The sequence below is a fragment of the Hippopotamus amphibius genome, chromosome 5, assembly GCF_030028045.1.
Source record: "Hippopotamus amphibius kiboko isolate mHipAmp2 chromosome 5, mHipAmp2.hap2, whole genome shotgun sequence".
NCBI lineage: Eukaryota > Metazoa > Chordata > Mammalia > Artiodactyla > Hippopotamidae > Hippopotamus > Hippopotamus amphibius.
In genome coordinates, this window is record NC_080190.1 from 112,815,379 (window position 1) to 112,835,754 (window position 20,376).

The 20,376-nt window shown below is 37.0% G+C and overlaps 1 protein-coding gene across 6 annotated transcripts in view; it reads right to left on the reverse strand.

Moving 5' to 3' along the window:
* Positions 1-465: 465 nt before the first annotated feature.
* Positions 466-20,376, reverse strand: part of TERF1 (telomeric repeat binding factor 1) — a 38,988-nt gene continuing 19,077 nt past the window's right edge. The window contains exons 7-11 of one of the 6 annotated variants that reach the window (XM_057735584.1): positions 18,121-18,180; positions 16,550-16,653; positions 10,397-10,493; positions 9,422-9,524; positions 466-1,707 (exon numbers count right to left, since the gene is read on the reverse strand). In XM_057735584.1, coding sequence (XP_057591567.1) covers positions 1,531-1,707; positions 9,422-9,524; positions 10,397-10,493; positions 16,550-16,653; positions 18,121-18,180 — 541 coding nt within the window. In that variant the 3' untranslated portion in view covers positions 466-1,530. Of the gene's footprint in view, positions 1,708-9,421; positions 9,532-10,396; positions 10,494-16,549; positions 16,654-18,120; positions 18,181-20,376 lie in introns of all 6 variants that reach the window. The other 5 variants (XM_057735580.1, XM_057735586.1, XM_057735581.1 and 2 more) reach the window with 5 other exon arrangements.

Consider the following 20,376-nt stretch of genomic DNA (forward strand, 5'->3'; position numbering starts at 1 on the left):
AAGCTGGAACAAGTGTATAAGGGACCTCTCTATTATTTCTTACAACTATACATGAATCTATAGTTATCGCAACGAATTTCAATTTAAAAATTCAAGATTCAGATTAAAATGAGGAAGTATTCGGAATACAATTACCCAATTTATTTTGCTTCTCTTTTTTGTGTATCCACAAATTATATGATAAAAATTTACATAAATCTGTAACAGCTCTTTCAATTAAATTAAAATTTAATTAAGAAAGCACCATATTATAGTATAACTGATAGTGATCTTTTTTAGTGGCACATAAAATAAGCAAGCATCTTACAGTTAATACCAACTTAGATTTGATGACTAAGGGTATGTTTGGAACGAGGTTGATGAGCTGGTCTATTTTGGCTCATGCCAGCAGCTTTGGCACCAGCCATCAAAATGTCTGCAACAAACATGGGGACTGCAACTGGCGGCCTAACAAGACAGAACAAGTCAGGAAACATCCACATTTCTATTTATTATACGTACAGGACAATGACTTCAGTAACAATGAGAAGGTAATGCATAAACTTTAATAAGAAATAGATTACAAAATAATCATTTAATTTTTTATGCAAATAGGTAAACATTTTCACACACTTGTTAAATAAAGCATACATAACTCAAAGTGTTAAATAATACTAGTTTTTGACTATATCCTCTAAAGAATATATTGGTGAAAACTCAACTGTCTAATAAGGTATGAATGACCTTGTTTATTTAGTATTAATCAAAGACATCAAAATGATCATGGTTAAAACCAATTTAAGCATTTACAGAACACCATCTAGGCCCAATATTTATCTAATTAAATGAAAATATCAGAGAAATTGATAGTTATGGCACCAGATTATAAAAGAAGCTTAATTTAAAACCATCTTTGTCAAAGTTTTAACACTAGAACAAAAGTCAAATGTACCTAAATGAGACATAAGCTATTCTTAGTAGTATATAAACTTTGTCCTATGGGTATTACCATTTTCAACTTTTTTCCTTTGTATGAAACTACTGAAAGAAAAATTTAAGTATAACTCACAGATGACTTTGTACATTTATCATTCTATAAGCAAATGTCTTAGCAATTAATATATTAAGGCCATAAGTCAAGTCACTACCCCTTATGTCAAAGGTCTATTACTATTCAGTGATTTTTAAACTTCACTTTTATGTGTCATGGAGTTGAAGCTGGCTCACAGATACAGAATAGGTTAACAGCAATATATTTTTTCTCTTACCAGGCTTTCATTTTTTTATTGGAACAGGGTTTGGAGGTAGGAGTATTGAAAGCACTAGGGTTCAGAAAATTTTTTTTTATCAATGTAAAGAGATTCTTAAAGAATATGATGATGCTATAAAATCTTGCTCTTATAGCACAAATCCTCACATTAAATGACTGTGCCACAGAAAAAATACTTTAATGCTTTAAACAAAATGTTAAGCTACATTAATGACCACCAAGTTTCAAATAAAATGCAGTGCTGAAAAAGGTTTAACTGTCATCGAGCTCTACAAACACACTCAGTCTTCACTGTCCGAGCAGATCAGCTTCAGCTTCTTCATAGTCCTCCATCTGTCTTTCAACATGACGCTTGTTCGGTTGTTGAATTTATAATGTGATAGTATTTTAGACCAATTTCCCTCTCCGTATTTCCTCACGCCAGATCTCAGATTCTTGTCCTCTTCCCAAAGCCACGCCTTTTGATGAAAAGTAGGACAGTTATTCACAGAAACAATTCTTTTTTTTTAATTGAGGTATAAATAACAATTATACCATTTTATTAGTGTCAGGTGTACAACATAATGCTCCAGTATTCATATATATTGTGAAATGATCACCACAATAAGTCTAGTCAACATCCGTCAAAAGTAGATAAAAAGTAGAACAGTTATTCACAGAAACAATTAAATAACATATCTACTATAAATCTTTATCTTTAAATGTTATCTTTAAATAACATCTACTATAAATACAACCTTTTCTTAGCAATATTATGTTACAATTTCTTAACAGTGGATGAAATTCTGTAAACATATCTTAGATTTCTGTAAGATCTTATTGTGGGGATGTTGTCAAGGGTCCTGACTATATTGCTGTTCATTTTACATGAACACACTATGGCCCAGCTGCCCAAGACCAGACAGCGCCAAAGCGGCAGAGCTAAATACAAACCCAATTCATCTGGCTTTAAGCCCACACTGTCTCTTAAGATGCTTTTCTACAACTGTGAATAGATTAGATATGTAGGATGCATAAATACCAAATAGAACTTATGAATATTTGATTCTTCCCTAATGAACTCAGTGAAAACCCTGTTCTATGTTGGGCAAAGTACACACACACATAAAACTCAAATCTTCTCTAAAACAGATTTTTGAGAACACAACTAATACAACTAATTAAAAATACACTTTTGTTTTTGGAGAATATGACTGAAGAATTTTAAAAGTCAAATTCAGTTTTACACACAGGAAAAGATTACTGATACCGGCATTTGCCACAGGCAGCCAACTACTCCTGCTGACATGCTGAGGAGCGACATGGTCATCTGAGAGATTATTTACTGTTTCTGAACTGCGAATAATTTCCCCAGCTGACTCACATTCACTTTAAAAATCCATTCATCACCAGCCACAAAAAGGTGAGAACTGTATGATTTCACTTACATGAGATATCTAGAGTAGTCAAATTCTCAGAAACAGAAAGTAGAATGGGGAGCTGTCTCATGAGTATAGTGTTTGTTTTGCAAGATGAAAAAGTTCTGGAGGTTGTTGCACAACAGTATGAAAGCATTTAATACTAGTGAATCAGACACTTAAACATGATAAAGGTGATAAATTTTATGCTATGTTTTACTATAAATAAATTTTTTTTTAAATGAGCAAAGGACATGAGTAGACAATTCTCCAAAACAGATATACAAATGGCTAATAAGCACTTGAAAAGATGCTCATCATCACTAAACATTAGGGAAATGCAAATCCAAACCACCAGGAAATATCACCTCAAACCCATTAGGATGTCCACCATCAAAAAACTAGAAAAAGGTGTTGGTGAGGATGTGGAGAAAGTGGAACTCTTATGTGCTGTTAATGGGAATGAAAAATTGTGTGACTGCTAGGGAAAATAGTATAGTGGTGCCTCAAAAATTAAAAGTAACATGTGGGAAAAAAAAAAAAAGTACCATGTGGTCCAATGATTCTACTTGTGGGTATATATCCAAAAGAACTGAAAGCAGAGACCGGAAGAGAAATTTGTACATCCCTATTAACAGCAGTATTACATATAATAGCCAAAAGGTAGAAGCAATCTAAGTGTCCACTGATGGAGAACTGCATAAGCAAAATGTGGTATATAAATACAATGATATTATTCAGCTTTAAAAAAGGAAGAAAATTCTGACACATACTAAAATGTAAATGAACCTTGAGGATTATGCTAAGTGAAACAAGTCAAACCCAAAAGAACAAATACGGTAGGATTCCACTTATATGAGGTACCTAAAACAGTCAAATTCAGAGACAGAAAGTAGAAAAGTTGGTTGCCAGAAGCTTGGAGGGAGAGGTTATTGTTTAATGGGTACAGAGTTTCAGTTTTTCAAGATAAAAAGAGTTCTGTGGATGGATGGTGGTAATGGTAGCACAGGATGTGTTTGATGACACTTTACACTTTAAAATGGCTAAGATGGCAAATTTTGTTTTGTATATGTTATTACAATTAAAAAAAAATTCAGCTCAGTTGTCTGATAAACTATCAAAAAGAACCAGGGGGTTCCCAATTTTGAAAGTTTAAAGAGGCCAACTTCTACTGTTCATAGACGGAAATGAATGTGACACAATTGGCTTACTGGTATTCGATCAGAAAGAAAACATAAGGACAGCACAATTTCATGTCTACTCTTTTGCTTAAAACTCTTTGTTTCTTCATTTTATACATTTGACCCACTGTCCTAGATTCCATTCATAATGACACATGGTTAACAAAGAGTTTAAGATAATGTATTTGAAGGAATTCCCTGGCGGTCCTGTGGTTAGGGCTCTGTGCTTCCACTGAAGGGGGCAAGGGTTCGATCGCTGGTCAGGGAACTAAGATCCCACATGCCATGTGGTAAAGGCAAAAAAAAAAAAAAAAAAAAAAAAAGATAATGTATTTCGGGACACAAGCAAAAACTGTGCCGTTAGTACTATTCTCTTTTGTCTTTTGCTTGTCTTGAAAAATAAAAAATCAAATAAAAGAATCGTAATAACCCTAGCCATGCCCACAATTCAAGATAGAAAGAACATATAACAAATTAAATGCACCAATCTTTTCTTCCCCTAAGGCTAAAAAGTTTATATAACTTATGTTTATAAATTGCATATCATTTCTAATGTCTTTTAGAGGAAAAAACAATGCTTTATAATGCTTTAAAAATGGTATCATTTCATAATGTTCACTGCAGCACTATTTATAATAGCGAGGACATGGAAGCAACCTAAATGCCCATCAACAGATGAATGGATAAAGAAGATGTGGCATATATATACAATGGAATATTAGCCATAAAAAGGAATGAAATGGAGCTATATGTAATGAGGTGGATAGACCTAGAGTCTGTCATACAGAGTGAAGTAAGCCAGAAAGATAAAAACAAATACTATATGCTAACTCGCATATACAGAATCTAAAAAAAGAAAATGGTACTGATGAACCCAGTGACAGGGCAAGAATAAGGATGCAGATGCAGAGAATGGACTGGAGGACACGGGGCTGGGGGCAGGCAGGGGGCGAAGGGGAAGCTGGGACGAAGTGAGAGAGTAGCATAGACATATATACACTACCAACTGTAAAGGACAGCTAGTGGGAAGTTGCTATGTAACAAAGGGAGATCAACTTGATGGGTGATGCCTTAGAGGGCCAGGACAGGGTGGGCGGGAGGGAGTCGCAGGAGGGAAGGGATATGGGGATATATGTATAAATACGGCTGATTCACTTGGGTGTACCTCAAAAGCTGGTACAAGAGTGTAAAGCAATTATTTTCCAATAAAGAGCTTGAAAAAATAAAAAATGGTATCATTTACTTACACCAATGGAATCCTTGGGTCTAGTCCTAGGTCTGTAAATGGCAGAAGCATTTTGCAGTTTCTCATCTGTTGAAATGTATGCATTCCAGCCTAGTTTGGTCTATTTTTAAAGCCTCATTTGGTGTGAATAATCAAGTAGAAAATCTAAACTTGGATAATATGTAATGAGCAACTATCTTTCACTGGTCCAGATAAATCATTTCAAAGACATCTATTTTAGATTATAAACAGTAAGTCTATACTTTGGAGAAGGAACTGTTTCTCACAAAGCCACCGGGCAAGCTCTAGGCTTGCTCTACTGCCTTCTCCAGTAATGACTTGAGGACTCAAAAGGTTTGCTCCTACTTGCCCCCTTCACTTCCCTCAGACAATGGGGAGCCAGAGCTAAGGGCTCATTTCTTTCCCATGATGCAAGACCTTCAGATTGGCCACCTTGTTCAGGAATATGGAGATCTCAGCCCTTGATGCCCAGGAGGCTGCTGGAGGCCCAGTGGTGCCAGAGGCTCAAGTATTCCAGAATCTGAGAACCACAGTGGTCCCCAAACAGAAAGAAACCCTGTGTATGTCTCTACAGAATCTGCCAGTTTTCCAACACTTACTTTCTACCTCAGAGGAAAAATATAGGAGGCAAACATAATCATATAAACACTCATTTTAAAAAAGCAGCTGAATTTAGAGACCTGATTCCTAGTCTTCATTACAAACCACGTATTTCTTTGGGGTCCTAACTGAATATTATGCATTGGCACCATCCAACTAAGGGCATTTCTTCCCACAGGCCAACTGGATTCTTTACCCTAAACAAAAAGTTTTTATACTGAGCAGATGCTATGTCATGATTGTGGTTGTGCAGTTCTGATATCCTCTAAACTTTACAGGTTCATAAAACAGGAAAGAGTAAACTATCGGTCAGAAAGCACAGCCCATTCCTCCCACTGTTTGCAGTAATGTGTGGAAGTTATTTTAAGCAGTGTGCCCTTGTGTTGCTCAAGTCCAGCTGGTCCATCACCCTAGGTTCCATGTTTAAACTTCAACTGATTGTGAGAAGGGGCTTTGGAAGAGCTTTATAAACTGAAATATCCTTCCATTTCATCACCCAGATTCCTGAACAGGAGTTGGGAATAATGTTCTTTTCATCTTTCTTATCCTCTTTTTTTCTCTTAATGTGAAAAATAACACTCAACCTCAAGTCACACACTGGACCCACTGCCTGCTGAGACAGGATTGTGGGTTTCTTGGTCACACCTGTGTAGGTGCTCAATGCAGTGTAGACATGCTTTAAAATAAAACAGATGATGTACATTAACAAAGGAAAATTGTAATTTTGAAAATATTGTATCATAATTCCCATTACATACCATCTACAGGGGGGAAAGTTTATTGTTGAAAGGTATTTACTTTTTGAATACATTTACAAAATGAAGGCCTCTTTTTAAATTGTGATGAGGCAGGCAAAAATACCTTTGTCTGTTTAACATACAAATGCAGCAAGAACAAACTGTCCAAGAAGAAACTGAGCAAGACTACTGCAATGAAAATTTTTAAAGAGCCAAAATCTCAACACAAAATAAGATAAAATTGGTCACTTATCTGAAACAAGTTATCCCACCAAAAAGCCAACAGTGAAAGCTAAATAAAACCAGACAGAGAATTCTTTTTCGGCACAGTAAACAGTGATAGACAATATCACCTATATTCTATTCTTTAAATTATGTAGTTGATATTCCACATTTTGTTTCAAATACAAAAAGAGAAATTGTTTTGTTGATATATATCTATAAGTAACACCTATAATCCCATTTACAATTGTTGCCAGAAGAACCACAGGGAGAGATAAATGTATGAGGCAGAGACTTCCGGATTTTAGACCAAACTGGAGAGCTTGGAAATATTACAACCCCATCCTCACAACAAGAAAAAAGGTGAACAATCTGAACGTCAACAACTCTTCCTAGACCCACCAGAAAACTAATGTCGCAGGGCAAACAGAAAGGTGGATACAGAGAATCACGGCTTACTGGAAGCAGAAACTCACAGCTGGGGCCAGTCCTGGGAGGAACACTAAACTGTGATGGACAAACGGAGGGAGGCTCATTGTGAACAAGTCTGAGTTAAAAACTCCAGGGGCCCAATCTTAGGGGGCCCACAAACTTGTGAGTTTTCCCTCTAAAAGCCCCACCAAGGTCTGAGGGTGAAGATGAGAGAATAATCCCCTCCTGCTTCTAGCAGGGGGAGGAGGAAAATACCCAATTCAAAATATATCTGGGAGCATTCTGTTCTCATTAATAAAGCCTGCCCCCAAGAGACAATATTTTTGTCAGTGCCTAACTGACGTGTGGAAACACCCAACTTCAGCCCCCTCTAGCCTTCCTGTCTCACCCAAGAGGGGGAAATAAAAGCTAAGAGGCACATATGAAGGTTTTAACCCAGGATACAAGCTCACTAAAAGAATCACAGAACTAAAGAATGTTTCCTCTCCCCATCTCCCACTTTACCACTGCATTATTTGGGTTCCCGTATAATAACTGCCTCAGCTGAAAGAGCTGCCTCAGACCCTTATTTACTAAGAAGCCATCTCTAGGGAAACACAAAGACAACAAGGGAGACAAAAACAAGGAAATTTTAATCTCTGACACCCACAGCTACAGCAAACAGTAAACAAGGCCTCCTAGCCAGACGAACATAAAACCACACGCTAAAGGCCAATTTACCTTCACTTCCTTTTTACCTGATACATCATGTCCAGCTATCAACAAAAGGAAATGCTAGAAATCAACAACACAGTAACAGAAACAAGAATGCCTTTGATGGGCTCATCAGCCATCTAAGCATGGATGCAGAAAGAATTCAGTGAGTCTGAAGGTATGTTGACAGAAACTTCCCAAACAACAAAAAGAAAAGAATGAAGAAAGAAAAGAAAAGAATGAAGAAAAAAAAGAAAGAAAAAAGAAAGCAGCCAAAACTGTAAGATAATTACAGAAGGTGTAACATACACATAATGGGACACCAGAAGAAAAGGAGTAGAAGATCTGAAGTAATAATGACTCAGAATTTTCCAAAATTAATGGCAGACATCAAAACAGGTCCAGGAAGCTCAGAGAACATAGAGAAGAATAAATACCAAAAAATCTACACCTTGGCATATCATATTCAAAGTGGAAAAAAATCAAAGACAAAAAATATATATATATCTTTTGGTTGCATATAGTGGCATAAGGTCAACATTTCCTCATTCATCCTTTGGGAATTCACCCAACAGCCACGAGGAAAGAAATGAAATTCCAAACTCATAAAACTGGGAAAACCCTTTGGCCTGAACCATAACATAGGTGAATGGGGTCCATTACCGGTGGAAACTGACAAAAGATATATGAAGAAGTGGGCACCGCCACTCTACAGATCTCAGAAAGCCTGTGGCGTACACTTTTCCAACGTAAGGAACACATCCTGAGGGGCACACCCTAAGTCCCTGGTCTGCAATACCAGGAGCCTCCCTCAACTGGCATTAGCTCCAAAACGTAGAGGGGGTGAAGCTAAGTAAGGAATCACAGAGACAAGCAATAGTAGCAAGAAGCAAACCCAGAACTGGAGTTGCTTGCTGTGTTCACTGGGGCAGAAGGCATGGTCAAAACAAACCTGAGTCACAGGCCATGTCCCCAGTAGCCTAGGACTTGACCCTAGCCCAACACCTCAACAACAAACCATGTGCAAATAGCTTCTCAAAAAAAACAAACACCTTAAATAAAGAAGAGTAAGAAGAAAGTATAGGATCACCTTCCACTGCCAGCATGATCAAACAAGGACCAGATTTACTGACCTGCTGTAAACAACTAGAGAACCAGATAAAATACAGTAAACAACAGTTTCAGAAACTGGACAGATGACACAGGGCTAAAATCACCGAGAGGGGTAAAAGATGAAATGAATCCTAAAAGGGACCCATCTTAACTTTCTGAATAGAAAAATTCTGTATCAAATGGTATTTTCCTTTTTTCTTTCTTTAAAGCACAGAAAAATCTTATTTAAATTGGATCTGTTAGCAAGATACAAATATAAAAGCTTATCATGTAGATTTAAGTTCCATCCTATATCTGATGTACTGACTTTATGATGATAGTAATACAATAATTCTAAAAAATATCATTAACACCCAGCTTAAGAACATCTTTAAAATGTGGGTGAACTATGAAAAGGCAGATTGGTCAACAAATCTAAGATGACAAAGAGAAAACATTTTATCCTTAAGATTTTTTAGGGTTGAACAGAAATAATGTGAAATAATCACAATTATTCAGGTTATGACTTTGATATTCCATTAAGTATTATTTAATTGTAATAAACAAAATACCTGTTTTTTTCTAGATCGATGTTTTTTGGGAGTTACAGGCTGACTGTTTAAAACACGTATTCTCTTGCTTTCAGTGGCTCGCCTACTGTTCTCTTTTTTCTTTCTTCCACCTAAAAGTAAAACCACTGTCATCGAAAATTGTCTCACATTAAAAATTTTTTTTTTGGCTGCACCACATGGCATGCAGGATCTTAGTTCCCTGACCAGGGATTGAACCCACGCCCCCTGCAGTGCAAGCTCGGACCACCAGGGAAATCCCAGAAGAATTATATTTTTAAAGGTTACCATGAAATTCCTGCTTATTTTTTTAGCTATTTTTTTAAAAAAAAAATAACTCTTCAGTTTTTTTCCTTCGACTCTAGAAGCAGCATGGTATAATGCAAAGATCAGTCTTTGAAAATCAGGGGGGTATGTTTCCTTTCCAACTTGGACCGGGCAAAGGGTGGTGAGAAGGGTCGTTCTGCCATCAGTGAGATGGTGACCAGAGACAACACCATCAACATCCACAAGCTTATCTACAGAGTGGGTTTCAAGAAGCGTGCCCCTCTGGCACTCAAAGAGATCTGGAAACATACCATGAAGGAGATGGGAACTCCATATATGAGCACTGACACCAGGCTCAATAAAGCTGTCTGGGCCAAAGGAATAAGGAATGTCCCATATTGTACCTGTCTGTATGCAGCTGTCTCAGAAAATGTAATGAGGATGAAGTCACCAAACAAGCTCTATACATTAGCTACCTATGTACTTATCACCGCTTTCAAAAATCTACGGACATCATGAATGAGGACTAACTGCTGATTGCAAAGTTACACAACTGCAAAGAAAAAAAGAAAAAGAAAAAAAAAAAAGAAAATCAGAGGGGATGTGCCTTGAATCCTGATTCTTTTATGCCTTTAAACAAGTCATCTCACCTCCTAGTGCCTGCCTTTTCATCATCTGTTAAAAAAAGGAATATTTACCTTATAGGATTGCTGTGATCTCTTAAAATAATGTTTAAGGAGTATCTGACACACTGTAAGAAGTAAACCCTTCCCTCTTTCCCTCTTATTCAGTTTAATAAGAAATAAATGTATACGCAACTGAAGAGAAATAGAATGGTTATTATCAAAAGAAAATTGTGTATATAGTTGACACTTGAATAGCATGGGTTTGAATTATATGGGTCCACTTATACACGGATTTTTTTCGGTAAATATAGTACCTGTATTTTCATTTTACAGATTTTTTTTTAAGTTCTTTATTGGGATATAATTGCTTTACACTGTTGTGCCAGTTTTTGCTGTACACCAAAGTGAATCAGCTGTATGTATACATATATCCCCATATCCCCTCCCTTTACAGATCTTTAAGTGTGGGGAAGAGTTTGTGCTTGATTAGAGATCACAATATATGGAATCAAAAGAATTAGGGTTTGAGTTCTGATTCTACGTCAACTGTTTCAGCTTCCTGCCCTCAAGTGAGTCACTTATCAATTCTTCTGTTTTTGAGGCAGAGATAGCAGTATGCATTGAATACACAGGAGTCAGTGGCCCTGATCCCCATGTTTAAGGGTCAACTATATAGAAAACCTAAAAGAATATACACACAGAATTAAAAAGGGTTTATTAGCAAGATGGTTGCATATAAGATCAACAAACAAAACAACAGTATTTCTGTAATTAGCAATTAAAATATCTAATTAAAATAATCAAAAGATAATATTTATAATAGTAACAAAATATATAAAATTCTTGGGACTTCCTAGGTAGTGTAGTGGTTAAGAACCTGCCTGCCAATGCAGGAGACATGGGTTCGAGCCCTGTTCCGGGAAGATCCCACATGCCTCAGAGCAACTAAGCCCGTGAGCCACAATTATTGAGCCCCGTGTGCAACAACTACTGAAGCCCACTCGCCTAGAGCCTGTGCTCTGCAACAAGAGAAGCCACCGCAACGAGAAGCCTGTACATGGCAATGAAGAGTAGCTCCCGCTTGCAGCAACTAGAGAAAGCCCGTGTGCAGCAATGAAGACCCAACGGAACCAATAAATAAATAAATAAATAAATTTAAAAAATATATATATATAACATTCTTAAGGATAAATCCAGCAAAAGCAGTCAAAGATCTGTATGTAGCAAATTATAAAGCTTTACTATATATATATGTGTGTGTGTGTGTGTGTGTGTGCGTGCACGCACATATACATGTTATAAGAAAATATATGGGACTTCACTGGTGGTCCAGCAGTTAAGACTCAGCACTCCCAATGCAGGGGGCCGGGTTTCAATCTCTGGTCAGGGAACTAGATCCCAGATGCATGCCGCAACTAAGACCCGGCACAACCAAATAAATAAATATTTTTAAAAAAAGAAAAAGAAAGAAAAAGTGTATATAAGACAATCTAAATAGCGAAATGTTTTTTGTTCATGCATAGGAAGACAATATAATTGTGTCAGCTCTCTCCAAAATTGTCTATTACAATGTAATTTCAAATCAAAATTTCAATTGGGATTGCCATATATATACATTACTAATAACAAAAAAATATCAAATTGTACACTTTAAATACATGCAGTTTATTGTATGTCAATTATATCGCAATAAAAGTTCTTCAAAAAATTTCAATAGGGTCTTTTGTAGAATTTAACAAGATTATTCTAAAATTATGTTTGAGGAGTTAGCCCATCATGAGCCCTCAGCATCCCTTCAGGCCTTGCTGAATGTACAACAAGGCTTATTCACTCCCTGATACTAAACAGTTTCTGTAGTCAGTCAGGCACCTAAATAGGTCAAGGTAACCACAGCTTGACCACCATGCAACTACTCTCTCCTGTGGAAGGGAACTGGATTATTTCCTAACATGTTTTGCTTGCTGCTTACTCAAAAAGTGCTCTTGGCCCCAGGTTCCTCCTTGCAGAATAACGTACTGCCCTGCACAGCATCTACCTGGGCCCACTGCACTGTCTTTGGGACCTGGCGATGGGAACCAGCACAACCACGCTGATGCCACATGCTATCTGTTGTGCTGTAATAAACCATCTTGTTCTGACCCATCTTGTTGTCCACTTTTGGCACCTATGGAGTGGTAGCGCTTCACTGCTTACAATCTTCTATGAAGTTGTTTTTTTCCCCTGACACTATGGAAGACCAAAACACCAAGATACCCCTAAAGAATAACAGAAAGATGAAGGAAACTGCCCTATCACATACTGAGTTATTACTAAACTACAGTAATTGAGATGATATGGTATCATTGCAGGAACAGACCATATGTGTTGGTGAGGTAAATGGAAACCACACCAGTTATGAACAAAGATTTTCATATTGGGAACTGTTCTAACAGGTGCTAGAGGACTAAAAAGGCAAAAGTAAACTAACAGAGATTAACAATTAAGAGAAATTCATAATTATAGTTGGAGATTTTAATACTTCTCAGTAATTAGTAGAAGGGAAAAAAAAAAAAAAAAAAAAAGCATGCATACAGAACACCTGAAAAACATTATGAATCAATTTGACCTAAATGACATTTTACAACACTCCACTCAAAAAGAGCAGAATTCACATTCTTAAGTGCACACCAACAGTCACCAAGATAGACTATATTCTGGGCCATAAAGCAAACCTTAAATTAAAAAAGAAAAAGAGGGACTTCTCTGGTGGCGCAGTGGTTAAGAATCTGCTTGCCAGTGCAGGGGACACAGGTTCAATCCCTGGTCCGGGAAGATCCCACATGCTGCTGAGCACTAAGCCCATGAGCCACAACTACTAAAGCCATGTGCACCTAGAGCCTGTGCTCCGCAACAAGAGAAGCCACCACACCAAGAAGCCTGCTCACTGCAACTAGAGAAAAGCCCGCACTCAGCCACGAAGACCCAATGCAGACAAAAAAAAAAATTAAAAAAAAGAAAGAAAAAAAATCCTATAAAGCATATTCTCAGGTCATAATTGAAAATCATCATCGCTTCTCGGCCTTTTGGCTAAGATCAAGTGCAGAATTGAAAATCATTAAAAGAAATATATCTAGAATATCCTTAAATTTTTGGAAATTAAACAGAGCTTCTTAATAGCCCAGAAGATCAAAGAAAAACAGTCTCAATGGAAATAAAAAATATATTTTGATGAAAATGAAAATAAAACATGAAAATTTGTGGGATGCAACTAAGGCAGTAATTAAAGGAGAATTTACTGCATCAAATGCATATATTAGAAAAATCTGGGCACCTATTTAGAAACAGCAACTCATATACAAAGGGGTAAAAAGTCAGGTTGAGTCAGACTGTCCAAGCAGCACTGATAAAGTCAGAAAATAATGGAGCAAAATCTGCAAAGTTGTGAGGAAAAGTATTTCCAAAGAACACTACATTTAGCCAAAGTTTTTGTGCGAATCTCACCCATTACAGCTGAAATCAATCAGTGGTCTAAAGTTTAAATTTACAGTTATAGAGGCAAACTGATCCAACCTATCAAAGCATTTCATATCATTTATTCTTCATTTTGTAGGAATCATATAGTTTATTGATATATTTCTTATGAAATAGCATTTATGCGAAGTTCATTGAATCCTTCGGTTTCACCTTTTAAAAATTAAATATAAATATATTTTAAAGTACATATGTAACCTCATCACATTTTTATAAATTTTTATTTCCTTTGATTCTATCTGTTCTTCCATTGAAGCAGTCTATCTCAGCATTTAAGGACATGGGTTCTGAAGTCACGAATGTCTCGTTCTGTTCACAATCTGAGACCAAGGGCTTTTTACACTTAACCTCTTTTTGTCTTGGCTTCCTCATCTGTAAAATGGGGGTATTTAAAAAAAAACAAACAAACACTGATTCAGGTTGTTTTGAGAATTGAGTTTACAGATAAAAAGCTTTTAACTCATATATTAATCATTTCACTGAATGCTGGTGAGATTTTTCTGCATAGAAAGAATTTAGATGATTTTTTTTCTGAATTATTTGATTTTTTAAATAACACAGCAATTTTACAAATCTTTTTTAAAAGGTTTAAAAAAAGTTTTTTAAGTGTTTAGCACACAAAATTAATATCCTTTATTAGTAAAAAGAGGATACCTAGGTATCATTCAAGCAACTTGGACTTTTTTGGAATGTATATGTGTATACTACTAACATCTAACAAAAAATCAAGAAATGTTCTAAAACTCATAGGATCTTCTAAGTTCAATATCCATAGTCACTGCCAAGCCACTCTGCAATGAGATTACAGGCTTCATCACTTTCACTACCGATCAACTAGAGTATAAAAAAGTGTATGCTTCCATTTCTTTGAACTTTGTATTATGAAATTAAAAGTCCAAGAAAATCCCCAAATTATTTTAGTTTAGAATTATAATTTCTAGCCATTTTGCAGCTAGGAACTTCACCAACATGAAGCAAATATTTCTTTGAGTTTAAGTTTACCATCTTTATAGCGAGGATAACAAGAGTATCTATGGATGTAAATGTTTTAGAACTGTAATTTACAAATACTAGCTAACAGTGGCCCTATCATCAGCCATCGACTATGAATAAATTCAGTCAATATTTACTTCAGGCATATTATGTGCCTGGCATCAAGGTGGTACACCTATTATTTTTATATCGATCAGTAAGTATTTATATTTGGATCAATAAGGTTTAAAAATCCTTGCATTAGAACACAGTGTGGGTTCAATAAACATTTTTTGAATGAATATATACCAAGGAGGAACTTACAATTATACTATAATCAAAAGTAATTATGGACTGCTTTTGAGGTTTTTTTTGGTTATTGTTGCTTGTTTTTGTTTTTAAGATTTATTTTATTATTTATTTTTATTTTTGGCTGCACTGGGTCTTTGTTGCTGCACACGGGCTTTCTCTAGTTGTGGCAAGAGGGCACTACTCTTCGTTGTGGTGCGCCGGTTTCTCATTGCAGTGGCTTCTCTTGTTGAAGAGCATGGGTTCTAGGTACGCGAGCTTCAGTAGTTGCAATGCATGGGATCAGCAGTTGTGGCTCGTGGGCTCTAGCGTGCAAGCTCAGTAGTTGTGGCGCATGGGCTTAGTTGCTCTGTGGCATGTGGGACCTTCCCAGCCTGGGGATGGAATCCGTGTTCCCTGCATTAGCAGGAAGATTCTTAACCACTGTGCCACCAGGGAAGCCCCTGTTGCTTGTTTTTTAAATCTAGCAATGCCTTTTATAAGGATAATAAATTCTAAAGGCTATTGAGGAGGGTAGCTAGATCCTATATATAGTTAATCCTTATTATATTCGTGTATTCTAGTATTTGAAAATTCACCTACCTCCTGAAAGTTGTAAATCAAAAATCAAAACTTGCAGTGCCTTTGTCTACACTGGTGGACATGCCCAGAGTGGCACAACATTTGAGTTCATGTTCCCAGCTGAGGTTAAACAAGGTGAAGCTCTGCCATCTGATTTTAGCTCCCACACTAGAAATAAGTGTTCTTATTACAGTCTATTAAGTGCCATATTTTTGTGATTTTTTGGGGGTAATTCTGCTGTTTAAAATTTTCCCCAAGTGTATTATGGAAGTGCTATCTAGTGTTCCTAAGTGCAAGAGGGCTATGTATGATGCTCCTTACAGAGAAAAATATGGGGTTAGGTAAGCTTCATTCAGGCATGAGTTACAGTGTTGTTGGCCATGGGTTCAATGTTAATGAATCAACACTATATGTTAAGTAAGGTTTCTTAAAACAGAAATAGGGAATTCCCTGGCGGTCCAGGGGTTAAGACTCCACACTTCCACTGTGGGGGCACGGGTTACATCCTTGGTTGGGGATCTAAAATCCCACATGCTGTGTGGTGCAGCCTAAATAAGTAAATAAATAAACAGAAACACATAAAACAAGCTTACATATTGAACAATTGACCAAAATGTTGTAACCAGAGGCTCAAAAGAACCTAACCCTGTATTTCCCTGTACTCATTCAGTGTTCAGTAAGTGTACACAATGACTATATAGAACATTACCATAAATAACAAGAACTACAACTTTCTAAATTGAGCACCACCTCTAATTAATTCTATGAAGTCATGACATTTAATCCCTTTGTGCTTCAGTCTTCTGAAGTGTGTTTGTGTGTTGTGGTGTGAGATCAAGTGTTGGACTGCTTTCAAGACATATCAAGTCTCCACTCCTAAAACTATAAGTGTACTTACTTTGAAGAGTTTCCACTCTTTCCTCTTTCTTATTATCATCCTGTTGTCGGTTTCCATGTTTCAACTTAGATAAGAAGAGATTTTTGTGAGACCTAAATGAAACGTGAAAGCTTGTGATTGGTTCTGCAAAGACTAGAAAAGCAAAAGGAAAAGGTAGATGATTTGTCCCAATCTCTATCCAGGACCTTCTCCTACTTCGGCCTGTTTCCTTTGGTGCTCTCCTTAGTGCACCATCTTAGTCTTTATTTAGCCTCTTAAGACTTTTGTTGTCAGACTTCTCTCTCTCCCATCATTTATTTTCTCCATCTCATCTACTCAGAAATCAAGATTCTTTTGGCCTTCCAATTAGAGAAATTCCAAAATCCCTTTAAATATGATGGCAGATATCACTTGATTAGCTTCATAGATTCCAAAAAGGGCTTTTGGGAAAGGTAAAACTGGAAATACAGGATGCGGCAGAATTTTTCCACAACTCTGCAAAGTCTGTATCATTCCAATTTATAAAGGAACAAACTAAAATAAAATAAAAAAAATTCAACTAAGCTTGGGCAGTTATTTTATCAGCACCTAAAAACTATACTTTTACCCCATAGGTACTCTATGCAACCTGCTAATGCTTTCCCTCCCTCCCCAAACTTTCTATTGTGCTCTCTGGAATGCCAGTCTCAACTTCTTCACCTGTCTGAAGTCCAGCTCTCCCCTGGGGACAGTATTTCTCTCCTTTGTGGCCTCCCTGAGTAGACATTAGCTTCACCTTCCACAAACCACAGGGTCCCAGAGGTGGGTCTCTATACCTCCCATTTCCTAGTGGATGCCACTTTCAGGATCCTGCTTCCACAGAAACCTTAGCCTCCGCGGATTCACGCCACTGAGGTGTATCGCCATCTACCATTCTCCATAATCATGCACTATCCTCCAAGCATGTCCCATCACTTGCAGATCTTTCTCTATCCCCAAGCGCCGCCATTACCATGAATTATTTCTGTGCTCTCATGGATAGCCCAGATAACACCCTGGCCCCAAAACTCCTCATCTCCAGCGACCTCCTCCACACCAAGTCAGCCACCCCTCCCCCAGTTCCATTTAGCATCCCAACTGCTCTACACTCTGAAATCACTCATGCAGACTTCCTGCTCTCTGAACATGTTACATGGTCTGTGATAGCATTTCTAAGAGATTAAACAGTTTTTTCAAGTAATTTCATAAAATCAGAATTTGGGGCATTCGTTAGAAATATAACCTCCACCCCCTTCCTGCCCCAGCATCATATCCTTGTTTTTGACAGAATAAGAGTTTACTAATTAGCTGCTTTAAGTTCAAGTACTCCCTTCATGTGCATTCCTTGTAGAAACAATGTGAAACAACCACCGTCCCAAGAGGCAGGTCTCCAGTTTGGCATTTCAAGACACAGCAGGGTCTTAAATATCTGTTGAGGTAAGTAGGACCCTGCGATATTCTTCAAATCATACTAGTGGTGTGGCAATTATAACCTACCTAGGTTTGCATGAATTGCTTCAAAGATTTTAAAAATAGAGAAGAAAAATGTCAATTTACTTCACCTCAATAAGGATACTGTATCCCCTGAGGATTCAGTTACCGCAGACTGTTTGTCACTAACACTTTAAAAGAAAAAAACATTTGTAAGAATGTAAACAAAAGAAACTTTTCATAAGGATAGTACTTTCCACATAGTCAAGTCATATTTCAATTTATACAAAGTATCTCTGGAAAGAAACTCTGGTAAAATTAGGATCTTTACAGTCCATTACAACATGGCTAATTTTTGCCCAGATGTGCTTACCAGAGACATTAAATCAATGTCTTCCCCAAACATTAAGTTCAGCAGAGTTGATGTTGTAACTGAGCATTCACAATGTCACTCTTTCATGGATCTTTATTTCTATGAATTCAAGTTTAATTTCTTATCCTCCCCAGCAGTCTCCAACTGGACTGTTTTACACAACTCCTCCCCTTTGCTATAAAATTTTTATTTTATATATAAAATTAGTTCCAACAAACACAGCATGACTATTTACAGCATCATGCCTTCACTGAACTGTTCCTCTCTTCTGAAATGACATTTCCTCTTCTACCCACCTGTAAAAATCTTAACCATTCTTCAAGGCCTGGCTCCATGTTCACAGTTTCTTGAAGTTGTCCATTAACTCCTTCAGCATTTAAGTCTATCTATAAACTTTACCAAATTATGTAATGTCTGCTACTGTTTCTGTTTCAAGTCTGTAATTCTTATTGCCTCAAATAGTTTATAAGCTTTACCAGAACAAAATATTTATTTCCTCTAGTACTGATAGCATGAAGGTTTCATCTTTCCTAGCATTTGTCTGACCTCCAAATCACAGTTCTGATTCTATCCTTGTTTTACTTACGTCTTATTGATTCTGGCCTTGAAACTGGTAAACTTGATTCTCGGGATGATTCTGATATTTGCTTGATTCTTAATCTCACTGTCTCTAGTTTTTGGTTTTTCTCCCTGTGTCTAGTGCACGACAAGATCTAATGTATGCCTGGTAACAAACTAGGCACCAAGGATTCAAAGCTATTTAAAAACCTCGAAAGAATTCTCCATCTAGTGAGATACAGACAGGTAAACAGATTATGTTACTATCCAGGATAAGTCCTTCTAAAGAAGTATGACTCGGCGCTGTGGGAGCACAGAAGTGACAACTCTGCTCAGAGGTCAGCAGAGTTCTTATAGGTGATCTTTGAGCTACACCTTGAATGGCAAATAAGAGTTTACCTTGAAGAGAACAGAAAGAAGGAAATTCAAAATTGAAGCAAGAGTCAAGGCATGAAAGAGCTTGTAATATTTGAAAATCAGGGAGAAGTTGTGTTGCTAGAAAGTGCCATGAATGTGGGCACAGAGAGGTTAATCTTAGGGACAAGGTGTATATGAAAAAACAAACAAATCCAGAAAAGGATTACATAAAGCTTTGTAAGCCATGCAATAAAATCTAATTCATCAAGAAGGAAACAGAAAGCCAATAGAGGTTATTACGCTGCGAAGTGCATTAAACAGATTTATTTTTATGGGAAGCTAATTCTAGAAGTCATGTCAAGGATGGATTTGTGTGGCACAAAGCTAAGTAATAACCTAGGATATAAATGATAAGAATGGATTAGAGAGGCATTTCTGAGATGGAATTCACAACACTTGGGGAGATAACTAGATGTGTGAAGTAAAGGAAGAGAGTCAGAGAGACAGATGAAAACGTCAAGAGTTCTGTTTTACACACTGACTGAACTGTGTGTCTAGGATGGCATCTGAAATAAGTGGGTGGTACTATATTAGGAGAGTACACAGGAAACATTCATTATCTGCAAGAATTATCATAAGTTCTAATTTTACTTTACTTTAAAGCAGTATTACAGTGGGCAGGAAGGATGGGCCACAGAATGTATTGGGTCTTAGTATTACTAAACTTTGAATTTCTAAACAAAGTGAAATAACAGAGCCAATAAAAATGAAATCCCTACTTCCGAAAATGGGTCTTAGAAAAAAGTCAATGAGAAATATGACTTCAATAGGGCCCTTGGGGAGGTGAGGCAGTGAGAAGCGGATCATGTTTTGATTGGCACGGACAAAAAGAACTTTAAGACTGAGCTCAGTCTTGAGGTGTGACGAATGCCATGTCCATCCAACTCAGACTCCAATCCCCACTTCTCAACAAGTAGTTAAGATGGGGGCTTACAGCACTGAAGTCATGGTCCCAAGAAAAGAGTATTATTACATCTACTGCCAAATACATCCATCCAGAGACCACAAGGATTTGACTATTTGGCTTTGGTTTAAGGAT